The following is a 13,289-nucleotide window of genomic DNA, read 5'->3' as shown; positions in this document are numbered from 1 at the left end:
AGAAAGTTATTCAACAATGAATTACTGATCTCGAAGTTTTGTGTTGGACACATCCTTTTTTTACTACTATTATATCAATTTCCATACCTCTGTTGAATGGATAAAAACGTTGCAAGATATCAATTGGACAGTTTCTCATGATCTCATGTGGCCCTTGGTTTGGGCCTCTCAATTAATTCGATAGCGCCAACATAGCCCAGAGATGTTGCTCGGCGCTCCTTTCCGCTTCTAGCTCCGTCGAAAATATCTGGGGCGATGGCATATGCACCACACAGGTGTCCAGCGGCCACGGCACGTCGGCACCCACCACCGCTTGAGCGGCTCTGTATAAAGGACGGCGAGGAAAAGCAGAGAGGCGAGCAATGGTGAGCGCTTTGGGGAGAGCTAGTAGGTGTGTTCCTCCTGGGTAAGCGGAGAGGGAAACGCACATCGTCCAGGAGCATGAGAGTAAGCGGAGAGGGAAACACCGGCGAGCGGCAGATCAGCATCCATTGTTTGCCGGCAGCCATCTGAGCATTGCACACCGGGGCGCCCGCGCGCCGGGCAGCCGCCAGCCAGCACGGCGCCGCTGCACGTTCAAGCGCCACCGTATGGGCGGATGGCCTCGGCGCGCGTGGGTGCCTGCCGGAAAGGCCAGGGGAGGGCGGCGGGACGCGGGAGGCGCGGGCGACGCGTGATCGCAGCGAGATTGCGTGCAGCGGCGACGCGCGGTGCCGCTCGTCGGCGCGCGCAAGAGAGCCGCGACCCCGCGCGCGCACGCACGCACGCTCGTGGCCTTGGCAGCTCTGTCAGGTAAAGAAGAATGGCCGTACGGGCCGCCGTCTCTCGCAAATTTTGGGCCGGCGGCTCGGACCTGGCCCAGCCTTCCCCGGCGCACGTTCTCCGTGGTCTCTCTCTCGCCTCTCCCCATGCCTCCGGTGCTGCAACAAACAGACAAAGCTCACCGCACAAACCTTGCTCCGCAGCGAAAAGTTCCCCCATGCCGCACAAACAACTCCACCTTCGGTGTCGAGCTCAGGCAGCGCCACACGGCGAGCCTGCCGACCTCCCCGGCCGAAAATATCCCCTCCATCCTCAGCTCAGGCAGCGCCACCGCCGACCTCCCCGAAAATATCCCACGAGACCACGGCCACTGTGCGCAGGGGCCACGCGGCCAGCCAACTTGGCGCGCTTTCCGCTCGCCGTCGGCGGTCAATGGAGCCCGCCGCCCACTGGTTGGCGGAAAGCGACAAAGCCCAAGGCAATAAGATAAGCGGCAACTTGTGCGACGCTTCCAGAACCCCTCCCGCTCCGGGCCTTCCAGAACCATCGCCCGCCACGTCACCGCAAAATAAGATAAGCCGTCGTGGAGGCGAGGATTCTTCCAATCCTTCCATTGCCGAAACGTCTGGAAACTTCGGAGTCGGAAGCCGGTACGTGGGGGGCGACCTGTATAAATGGGCGGCGAGCTTTTGCCCGCCTCAAGTACGAAGCAGTACAGAGCGAAAGGGATAGGAGCTCTCTGTACTTTCTCCTGCCTTTCTCTCCGCATCCATGGTCTGCTCTCCTAACCTAGTAATACTCCCTTATCTTTTCATCCCTAATCCATTCCTCTTCAATCAATCTCTCTACCTCTATTCTCTGATGTCCTAAATTGGCCTAGCAGTATTGCCAATTCGCCAATTTCTAACGAGTTTGCTTTGCTACTGCTCCATTTCTTCACAAAGCTGCCTTTTCCCCTTCGTCCTTTTTAGCCTCTGATTGCTATTTGATTCAGAAAAGGTCAGGTTCTGATTATCTGGAGGGCGAGTTTTGTTTAGTGAAGATCGCCCCCCACTAATTTGCCCAGTTCTTGATTCTTTCTGCACCCCAATTTTCCCCTGGTCCGACTAGCGGCGACCTGCAGGGAGTAATCCCCAATCTTCCATTACTACATTGTCTCTGTCTTTGTTTCCTCATGGATCCGTTCAAGTTCAACGGCATTGTGAAAGAGGAGGAATTCGAGTACTTCACCGGCGCCGCAGCGGATGGCTATCCGCCGTCCACTTGGGCCGCCGCGGATGGCTCTTCCCCGTCCTCGTGGGATGGCGCCGCAGGTGCCATGGTGGAGCTGCCCCGGCCGATGGACGGCCTCGGCGAGGCCGGCCCGACCCCGTTCCTCAACAAGACGTACGAGGTGGTGGACGACCACAGCACGGACACAATAATCTCGTGGGGCGTCGCCGGGAACAGCTTCGTGGTCTGGGACGCGCAGGCCTTCTCCACCGTGCTCCTCCCGCGCTACTTCAAGCACAGCAACTTCTCCAGCTTCGTCCGCCAGCTCAACACCTACGTACGCCTAACGACGTCTGATCGGTAGCAAATGCGAGCTGAGCCTGATGTGGTATCCTTGCATCATTGCAGGGGTTCAGAAAGGTTGACCCGGACAGGTGGGAGTTCGCGGCGGAGGGGTTCCTGCGGGGCCAGAAGGAGCTGCTGAAGACGATCAGGCGGCGGCGCCCGCAGTCGAGCGCGCCGCCCGCGCTGCTGCAGCAGCGAGAGCAAGGGGCGGGGCCGTGCCTGGAGGTGGGGCAGTTCGGGCACGAGGGCGAGGTGCAGCGCCTGCTGCGTGACAAGGGTATCCTGATCGCGGAGGTGGTCAAGCTGCGGCAGGAGCAGCAGGCGACGCGGGAGCTGATGGAGGTCATGGAGGCGCGCCTCGCCTCCACGGAGCAGAAGCAGCAGCAGATGACGGTGTTCCTAGCCCGCGCCATGAAGAGCCCGAGCTTCCTCCAGATGCTCGTTGACCGGCAGGACCGGCAGGCGCGGCGCAGGGAGCTGCAGGACGCGCTCTCCAAGAAGCGCCCCCGCCCCCCAATCGAGTACCTCCCGCCACGCAACGGCGCGACTAACAGCAGCAGCGCCAGCTATAGCCCCGCAGCGATGCACGGCTACAACCCCGGGCTCGCCGACGGCGCGGTGAGAGCGGACGGAGGCGAGAGAGGGCGTGCAAACGGTGGCGGCGAAGACACGGAGCGGTTCTGGATGGAGCTTCTGAGCCTGGGCCTAGAGGAGAAGCAGAGAGAGACTGGGGGCGGAGGAAGTGCGGAGGTGGACGACGACGTGGACGATGAGGTGGATGTGCTGGTGCAGGTGCTTTTTTCTTTTCTTGCCATCGTGGAGATGGAGAAGGAGGGAGGCAGAGAGCAGCTTGTAGGAGATCTGCAAGATGGGGAAGTTCGGCTGCTGCACTATTCTGGAGCACATCCTCGGCGGCGTTTCGACGGCCTCCAGCCGTCCTGCCGTCGACTCTTATGGCCGAAAGGCGGCTGCTCCGAGCTCTGACGTGTGCGGCTGATCTTCGGATCGTTTGCCGGCGTCAACTCATCACCAACCTCCCGGCCGGCGTGCCAATGTGGAGGCCCTTCTTCTCCAGCAGCGCGGCGCTCTTCGGTTGCTTCATCCCAAGTGGTCTCGTCCCCGGCGATGTAGTTGCTGGCCGCGACTGGAAGAATCGACGCGAGGAAGGTGGCGATGGACCCGATTGCTTTTCTGATCTTATTGTAAGGGTCTTGGTTGTAAAAGTTGAGGACTCGATTTTATTTTTAGATTTCTTTGAGGTCCTCCTTGTAAAATGTATTGCCACCGAGTATAATTAATGCAGCTTCTGGGTCCTTTGGGACCCTTCCCTGTTCAAAAAAAAAAAAAAAAAAAAAAAAAAAAACCCGAACCGGCCCCACAACCACGAGTGAGGTGAGAAGGTTCCAGAAGCTTTCGCCTGGAGAAGGTAGGGTAGGCGGAGGAGCATGAACCAGCTCAGCCCAAACCGGCCTCACGAACCGGAGTGGAAGGAGATGGTTCGAGAAGTTTCCAATTGGCGAAGCGCCCCATGTGTTGGTTTCCTTTGTTCTTTTTCTAGTAGCAGCACCTGACATCTTGTCGGGGCCCGCCTGCATGCCGCAAGTTGCCCAAAGAAGAAAGGGGCTTGCCGCTCTGGGAGTAAATTACACAAATCTACCATAATTGAGTCAGTAGTCACAAGTCAGTACCATTCTTGGAAATTTTTGCTAAAAACTACCACTTCAGAGGTAATCAATAACAGATAGCGCAAATACAAGTCTGAGAGCCTTTTAAGCCATGAGGACCCACCGTCAGGCCAACGGCCGTTTTCTATCCGTTAGTTGCAGGAGCTGTTACGGAGGATGCAGTGACCACGAAGCCCGTGGTGGCGGAGGTGGCAGTTGACCCGTTGGAGGACGAGGACAGCAAGGTGGCGGCGCCGCTACGGGAGGACAACAAGGTGCTACGGGAGGCCACGCGGGAGAGCACGGAGCAGCGGCGCGCGCTCTGCACGCCGCCGGCGAGTTCCCTGAGCTCCGCTGGCTGGTTATTCGCACGTCGCCGGCCAGTTCCCTCGCGCCGCCGCCAGGTCCGCGCGCGTCGTCAGCCTGGTTCGCATGGGGCCGCCGGCCAGGTCCGCGCGCGCCGTCGGGCTCGGCACAGAGGAAATCACCGCGCGCCCACCGGCAAGGGCCGCACCATCCCTGTCCGGCGCAGGACCGGCCCCACCTCCAACTTCGGCGCCTCATGCGCTTGCAGCAGCGGCCGCAGCAGCACGCACGAGCAGCAAGCAGCGACACCCACGCAAATAGCATGCAACATGCAGCAACGGGCGAGCGGCGCGCCATGGGCATGCACGCAAGCAGCATCACCTAAGCAGCGCATTAGCGGCAGCGGCAAATGAGCAAGCACGCGCGCGCACCAACTAGTAAAGGAAGTAGGCGGCGGCATGACGAACTCGCGCGAGCGGGAAACAGCACCAGCGCCAAGTACCAGCTCGCCTCGTCGGCTGCGCGCCCCCGTCCGTCTTCCGGGCAAAGCTGCGCCCGCGTCCGCGTGCGGCGGCGTCGCCCTCGGCGTCAACAAAAGCTACGGGCCACGACGCCCCGCACCTGCACGGTCGACCACACCTTCTCTTCAGCGTCTCCTGGCCGCCCGCATCGCAGCGTCGCCCGCAGAAGCCCTCCGACTCCACCACACGCAACAACGGCCATGTTTTGCTAACGGAAATCTAATCCCCGCGCCACGCCCCCGCTCGCGTCGACGCGACCGCCGCGCTGGTGAACCTCTCCCTCGAGCTGGCCAACAAGATGCGCATCGTCGAGGTGCTCCGTTGCTCGGGCGGCGGGCGCGCTCTTCGGGCTCGCGCTTGCTGAGGAGAACCGCGCCGCCGCTCCCGAGCTCCTCACTTCCCCTGCCCAACACCCTGGCGCTCATGGTCGTCTATAACGTGGGGGGCTGCGTGGAGGGCCGCGCCGCCGTGATGGACGCGGGCGCCGTGGCAGCTGTGTCCGGCATCCTCCTCTCCGGCGCTCCGCGCCCACGACACCGACGCCCGCGACTGACAGTGGGCTACCAGCGCTTCGGTACCTGACGAGAGGAAACGGCCGTTCGACCTGACAGTGGGCCCTCGGCCCTTAAAACACTATCAGACTTGTATTTGCGCTATCTGTTATTGATTACCTCTGAAGTGGTAGTTTTTAGCAAAAATTTCCAAGAATGGTACTGACTTATGACCACTACCTCAATTGTGGTAGATTTGCGTAATTTACTCCCGCTCTGGGCAGGCGTGGTGGAATAATGGTTCGAGATGCTTCGAGATGCTTACTCAATTTAGTACTCCCAGTGGGCGATCCAGATTCCTGACGAGGCAATGATGAAGCTGCGGAATGGTGACGCATAGGTGCTTCACTCCTGCAAATGGGCGATCGTCTTCGTGCCTGGCACTGCTGCAAATGTCGACCACAACTTCGCTCCTCTCAACTCAGAAAACGATACCCGGCGAGCTTCCAGTCCTCCTCTCACCTCCGTCATTTTAGTCAGCGGCTACAAAGCACTGGAGTAGAGAGCTGCCGACACCGGTGAGGTCGAAGAGCTACTGCCCGTTGCATTGCACCTCTCATGTTGGAGGGAATTGTTCTATGTTTATACAACTCCGTCTACATCGATCCAGGTAAATATTGAAAAATATAACAGCTGTTTAGTGCAAGTTGCAGCCCTGATATGTGGGGAACCAATATAATATCCCTTTGTGGAGGAAAAAGGTTCACTCCAATGGTGCCTTCTCCATCGCCATTAATTGCATTTGCATCTCATTAGCTCAGCGCATGTACAACCCTCTAGCATGAATAGCAGTCTATATTGGGAACGAGGCGTTTTGGCTCGTAGATGTAGATACATCTATTAAGAAAAGTAAAATTTAAATTTATTTTAAAACATATTTTAAAAATCGAATAAAACACCTCATCAATCTGCATCTGAACATCCTATATTACCTGATGAAAGTTTTGAGGGAAAAAATATTTAATGTGGCTTATGTAAAAAAATGTCTCGTAAAAAACTTTTATTAGAGCATAAAAAATTGTCTTTTTTGCACAGGCCGCAGAAATTAATATTTTTTCGTGATACTTTGTGTGCAGGCATAGAATATGTGGAAGTACACCCTGAATTTATTTTTGAAATTTTTAGACAATTTGAAATATCATATTCTAGACACCAATCCAAGAATAAAAATATCATATTCTAGACATTTCAAAGAATAAAAAATATCATATTCTAGACCCCAATTTCAATTCTATTCTTTGAAATATGTATTTTTGTTGTAGCTAGGTTTTGGCACATGGGAGCATATGCTCTTTCTATTTTGAGAAGAAATGCATGCTACACATATTTTACATTTTAACGAAAAATGCATGTACATCTTCACGTGATACGTGCTTACAAAATCGTTTCATGAAAATTCGACTTTTCATGTGACGTGTATAAAAAAGACAAATCTCAATACTAGAGATAAAGCTTTTTAGAAGATAATTTTTCTCTTTTCTACATAGACCACAAAAATATTGGTTTCTCACGAAACATGACGAACACGTGTATATTGTGGAGATGTACATGTACAATTTTGTGTCAAATTTTTCGATATTTCAAAATATAATTTTTGGTAGAGGAAGCATATGCACCTAAGAGCCGAATTGAATTTCCACAACTAAGACTCCTTTTGATTAACAGAATAGACCCTATTTCCGAAAAAACAAATATATACATCTATCTATCTATTATATATGAAAAGCATAATAGGGGGACTAAAATAGAGGCACCACACATGCTTTCACGTAGACTAAATATGTTTTAACCATTAGCTACTAATTTTGACAGTTGAGATTTAAAAGTTAATGCGTAAAAATTATTTGGCCTAACAGGTACAAAATAACTCCATGTCCGTATATGCTCATGGGACATAATGGAGTTGCTCGATGGCAACCTCAACAGGAAAACAAGCAAGCTCAACACGTTAGTCCAATGCTCCAATGTCAACCCTTATGGGTGGACAAGAGCCTGATCTTGTAATGTTCTTTTGAAGAAACATATTCAGGTGGGAAGTCTTTCCCCTCGGGTGAAAGTTTTTAAAAAATATGCTAAAAGCATTTTAACAATTTGTTTGGACTAACGTGTCAAGGTATTTCTGGGCTGTGAAGAGTCCCCTGCCAATTACCATATACATACGGATCTATGACATATGTGGTATGCAAGTCTTCTACAAATGATTAATAGTGAATTACCTTTTCAAATTAAAATAGTACGTAGTGTTGAACATGGACTCTTACAAACTAAAGAAATACATGTACGTGACAGTGGCAGGTACATGTAAACTGCATAATAAATTTGGGTTGTAGAAAAATATAAATATAAATCCCCAATTCACAAGGAGCCCGTAGTAGAAGTGGAGGGGCGGGTCCACACTGGAGCCCTTCGACAGCGAGCAGAGTCCGGTGGGGCGACCCTGCGGGAGCCATTCGACGGCGAGCCGAGCGGCGGACAACAGTTGGCGAACGACGAACGACGGAGTTGAGCCTGCAGGCCAATTTGATAACTTGTAAGATATATTTAGGAATTCTATAAAAAAATATGTGTAGTACTATGGCCGCAAAAGGTATTTCAGGCCAAAGATAGTACTATTTTTAAAAGAAAAATCATTGAATACCAAATTAAGAGATGCTTTTCTTTTTTGCGAATCAAAGAGATTCTTCAATCAAACTGCCGGATTATAAATCCTTATACAGGATATCCGCTAAGAAGGATGGATTATAATTAATCTAAATACACAATTTTTCTATCTCTAAAGGCTTTCATAGCACAACGAAGAGATGCTTTTCCCTATATGATTTGCACTCCATTCCTATAGGATTAGTGACACGCGTACAGCACGCGACCGTTGGGAACCCCAAGTGGAAGGTGTGATGCGTATAACAGTAAGTTTCCCTCAGTTAGAAACCAAGGTTTATCGAACCAGTAGGAGTCAAGAAGCACGTTGAAGGTTGATGGCGGCGAGATGTAGTGCGGCGCAACACCAGGGATTCCGGCGCCAACGTGGAACCTGCACAACACACCAAAGTACTTTGCCCCAACGAAACAGTGAGGTTGTCAATCTCACCGGCTTGCTGTAACAAAGGATTAGATATATAGTGTGGATGATGATTGTTTGCAGAAAACAGTAGAACAAGTATTGCAGTAGATTGTATTTGATGTAAAAGAATGGACCAGGGTCCACAGTTCACTAGAGGTGTCTCTCCCATAAGATAAATAGCATGTTGGGTGAACAAATTACAGTTGGGCAATTGACAAATAGAGAGGGCATGACAATGCACATACATGATATGATGAATATTGTGAAATTTAATTGGGCATTACGACAAAGTACATAGACCGCTATCCAGCATGCATCTATGCCTAAAAAGTCCACCTTCAGGTTATCATCCGAACCCCTTCCAGTATTAAGTTGAAAACAACAGACAATTGCATTAAGTATGGTGCGTAATGTAATTAATAACTACATCCTCGGACATAGCATCAATGTTTTATCCCTAGTGACAACAGCACATCCACAACCTTAGAACTTTCTCACATCGTCCTGCAGTTTAATGGAGGCATGAACCCACTATCGAGCATAAATACTCCCTCTTGGAGTTAAGAGTAAAAACTTGGCCAGAGCCTCTACTAATAACGGAGAGCATGCAAGATCATAAACAACACATAGATAATAGATTGATAATCAACATAGCATAGTATTCTCTATCCATCGGATCCCAACAAACACAACATATAATATTACAGATAGATGATTTTGATCATGTTAGGCAGCTCACAAGATCAGACAATGAAGCATAATGAGGAGAAGACGACCATCTAGCTACTGCTATGGACCCATAGTCCAGGGGTGAACTAATCACTCATCACTCCGGAGGCGACCATGGCGGTGAAGAGTCCTCCAGGAGATGATTCCCCTCTCCGGCAGGGTGCCGGAGGCGATCTCCTGAATCCCTCGAGATGGGATTGGCGGCGGCGGCGTCTCTGGAAGGTTTTCCGTATCGTGGCTCTCGGTACTGGGGGTTTCGCGACGAAGGCTATAAGTAGGCGGAAGGGCGGAGTCGGAGGGCTGACGGGGGGCCCACACGCTAGGGCCGCGCGGGCCCTAGTGTGGCGGCGCCCCGTGGCCCCACTTCGTCTCTACCTCGGACTTCTGGAAGCGTCATGGCAAAATAGGCCCCTGGGCGTTGATTTCGTCCAATTCCGAGAATATTTCCTTACTAGGATTTCTGAAACCAAAAACAACAGAAAACAGCAACTGGCTCTTCGGCATCTCGTTAATAGGTTAGTGCCGGAAAATGCATAAATATGACATAAAGTATGCATAAAACATGTAGATATCATCAATAATGTGGCATGGAACATAAGAAATTATCGATACGTCGGAGACGTATCAATTAGTTCTTATAGAATATGTTCCTATGGATCAAACAACTTGTATAGAATATATTCCCGTATGATCCAAATTGAACATAATTTCTATACAAGTCCAATGAATCAAAGGATCCCTTAATATTTCTCGTCACTATGGATCCATATCACGTGATACTTTGACACCGCTGAGTGCTTGCTTGTACAAATTAATGGTAAGAGTTTACTTTTCTAATCATTTTGATATCTTATTTGTATTTTTTACTTGAATTGGATTTAATATAAATTAAAATATTGAATTTTTTGGAATTTTAAATAAATAGGGAAAACTATGTGTACCCGATTCACATCCTAGCTACACGCACGGACATGTGGGTCCTGGCCACGTTGACTGCCACGTTAGAGGCTGACCAGGTCAAACTGGTATGTGGGCCCTACTGGCCATGTCATCTCGCTGGAGAACACTCTGGTGATCGATGGAGACGGCGCTTGAGAGCACCAAAATATGCGCAAAGAAGTGCTTTTGAACCGCTTCTCGATTCTAAACCTAACTGTGGTGGTGCCCCCTCGATATGGTCACTAGAACTACTCCGGTAAGCACCTCTGCAGTGGCCCTCTCCTGCGACCTACTTAAAATGGCCTACCTACAGTACGAGGAAAAGCTAGTGGGTGCTGGAGATGCGCGAGCTCACCAGAGAGAACACATGATGCTTGGCGAGGCTTCAGGTGGTCGGAGACGAGCAAATCGTCCACTTCTCCAACGATCACCGACGAAGGGGAATGGCCAAATTAGCTCGATTCCAATCTTCCCTTGGCGCTGGACACCTTCCAGATGATGTACACTGAGTGACGCTTCTCCTCACCCCCTCCACGGACTCCGGGGTGACTTCCATGAATGGCGACGTAATGAACGCGCGCTCGAGACGTCTGCGAGAGATATAGAGATTGAGAGAGGTTCTGGATAAGGTTCCAGCCACTAGGGTTTTGTGGCGGAGCTGCTTGTATGTTTATAGGTCTAGGTAAGATCTCCATCGATGGCATGACATTGGAGATGGAGCTGATGCGTCAGCGATGGTGAGGGTTGTTTGGGCGCGAATCTTAGCACCAATGAATAAGTGAGAACGCTGATGACTTCGAGATTACTACAACCCTCCGCGTGAGCAGGACGCGGACGAATCTCGTCGGCGAGGGCGTGGCCAACAAGCTGCACCTCGTTGTCGTTCACGGGGAAGAAGACGAGGGCGTTTGCCTTCTACTTTTGTACCGAAATGGTATATGGCTGGGCTGAGCTGGTGTGGTGCTAGTGATAGGTTGTTCCTTGGACTGTTGGTGGGCCTGCTGGATGGATTCCATCTCTCTTTTTCTAATTTCTTATTCTTTTCTATTTTTTGTTTTTATTTCTTAATTGAATTCAAGTCCGTTTTGGAGTATTTGGAATGTGTGAAACTTCTGGATTTGTACCAAAATTATTACTTGAACTGTTGTGGTATACTAAGAAATTTATAGGTGTATTGACATATTTGTGGATAAGAGGTTCTTAGGACTTAATTTAGGGATGCTAAAAGAGATTATTTTCATTCACTTTGTTTTAGGGTTCACAATATTTTCTAAGTACTTGCATGATTACCTAGTGATATGTAAGATTAATTATGTATTTCTTTGCAAATAACTAATTGCCAAAAGTTAAACTTATAACTTGGTTTCTTATCGGAGAATGTGACCTCATGGACATTATTTCATGTGCCTAATTATTTTTAAGGATTTCAAAACTATTTTAGTTTATTCCAACTTTTTTAATATTACTTTCTTAAAACGGAAGCTTGGTTGGTTTGATATTATTAATTTGTTCACTTGGTTCATGGGCTTGTCCTTAATTTCAAAGACAAGTGATTGAGCATACCATTAAGATTTGAGTAAAGGGTTTATTACTAGTGGTTTTCTTATGTTCACAAATTGAAGCATACGTGAAATGAAGATGTGATCTAGGGTTTATAAGTATTAAAGGACATTGCATTAACTAGAGATGTTAAGGATAGACTAGGGTTTGTTCTTCATCACTATGGATGGGACGATTACTTCAAAATATGCTTATGATTGATATAGCTGTTTAGGTAGGCAAAATTTTAATGGAATGTAATAGCTTTTCTACTAAATGGGATAGGGTTGCTTACTAGTAGTCTCCCTCTGATGTGATGTGATGGAGGATATGTGCTTATCACACTAGGGGTTAATTTGTACTTCTATATCTAGAGATCATGCAATAGACATGACCAACTTATCCCTCACTAACTTCTCTTTATTATCCTCCTCTTTTATAACAATCATTCCTAGTTCTTAGGTTTTTAGGATCAATTCCTACTTTGTGATGATCAAGGGTTTATCTTTCTAAGGTATCACTAATGTAATATGGTTGTCACCTCCAAGATCAAGTGTTTACTCAAACAATTAGAGTAAAGCACTTTTCTTGTACCCCCTTGAACAGACATGGCTATGGCTAGTATAAATGACCTCTCTCACTCAACAAGGACTTGAGTTATAGCCTAGGGTTCTACTCAAGAGATGGTGATGTGATTATATGAATAGATGCATTGTTATCTCCCTTCTCCGAGGCTTGGTGAAGATAGATTTGGATATACACGTTTGGAATTACCAAGGTTTGATAAGAGGAGCTATGTTGGTGTTATTATCATGAATTCAAGAATTTAGTGGCAGATATACCATGAAGATCATGGTAAGAATACTAGTATTGTACGTCTGTTCAGGAATCCAAGGGGGGTAGAGGTAGAGGTATAAATATATAGACAATATAGAGATATAAGCAATGGCGGGGGCTAGAGGAAATGCACCTTGGCTCATAGGAGCATTTTTTCGATAAAGGATGCTTTATTACTTTTAGAAGCAATTAGATCCAGCCTCTGCATAACCAGGATGCACACAGCCGTTTTGTTGTCTGGTTGAAGACATGGAAAATAAGGGTCAAGAATAGTTTCTCCCTTTTCTTATCTTTTGATTTATAGTTGAATAAGCATCTTGCAAGGAATACCATGTTATGAGCCTTTAGAAGATCTGGTATTTGATCCTCACTTAAGGTGTTGTTGTAATATATAGTTCTAGTTTCATTTGATCTAACCCATAGATCAATTCATAGCTACCCAAAACAACGTTTTAACAAAACTCACATTGAAGTTTATAGCGCTTGACTTGATGATATACTTAAATTTCATCAACTCAAGTGAAGTTACTGCGACAAGTTTTGGCTAAAAGTGCGAAAATTCTCCAAATTTTCTATGCATGAATGCAATGCAAACATATGTTTCCCCTCTTTTTTGTAGCCTCTAATTCTGGGATGTTACACGCCTCTTCTAGCAATCTATATGATCTCCAACAAAGGGATCCCTTATTCCCCATCCTCTTCATGTAACACCCCAGCCGGGCCTGTTACCCTCGGTAGTTCTGTAGGATATCTAGACTGGTCCCACAGACCAACACTAGTCTTTCCTGCGCACATTGTCCTCACTCGTGCGCACCTAGGAATG

The 13,289-nt window shown here is 48.7% G+C and overlaps 1 protein-coding gene across 1 annotated transcript; it reads left to right on the top strand.

Annotated features, from left to right (window-relative positions):
* Positions 1–338: 338 nt before the first annotated feature.
* LOC127292895 (heat stress transcription factor A-2a) lies at positions 339–3,303 on the top strand. Its single transcript, XM_051322416.2, has 2 exons — positions 339–2,311; positions 2,383–3,303. Exons 1-2 carry the CDS (start codon positions 1,937–1,939, stop codon positions 3,301–3,303), a joined length of 1,296 nt encoding a protein of 431 aa, XP_051178376.1. The 5' UTR covers positions 339–1,936.
* Positions 3,304–13,289: the final 9,986 nt, after the last annotated feature.

The sequence above is a fragment of the Lolium perenne genome, chromosome 4, assembly GCF_019359855.2.
Source record: "Lolium perenne isolate Kyuss_39 chromosome 4, Kyuss_2.0, whole genome shotgun sequence".
NCBI classification, from domain to species: Eukaryota; Viridiplantae; Streptophyta; class Magnoliopsida; order Poales; family Poaceae; genus Lolium; species Lolium perenne.
This window is presented reverse-complemented; position numbering and strand designations above follow the sequence as displayed.

Coding starts and splice junctions, on each gene's coding strand:
- LOC127292895 (XM_051322416.2), top strand. CDS start 1,937: ATGGATCCGTTCAAGTTCAACGGCATTGTGAAAGAGGAGGAATTCGAG. Junction 2,312..2,382: donor TCCGCCAGCTCAACACCTAC/GTACGCCTAACG, acceptor GCATCATTGCAG/GGGTTCAGAAAGGTTGACCC.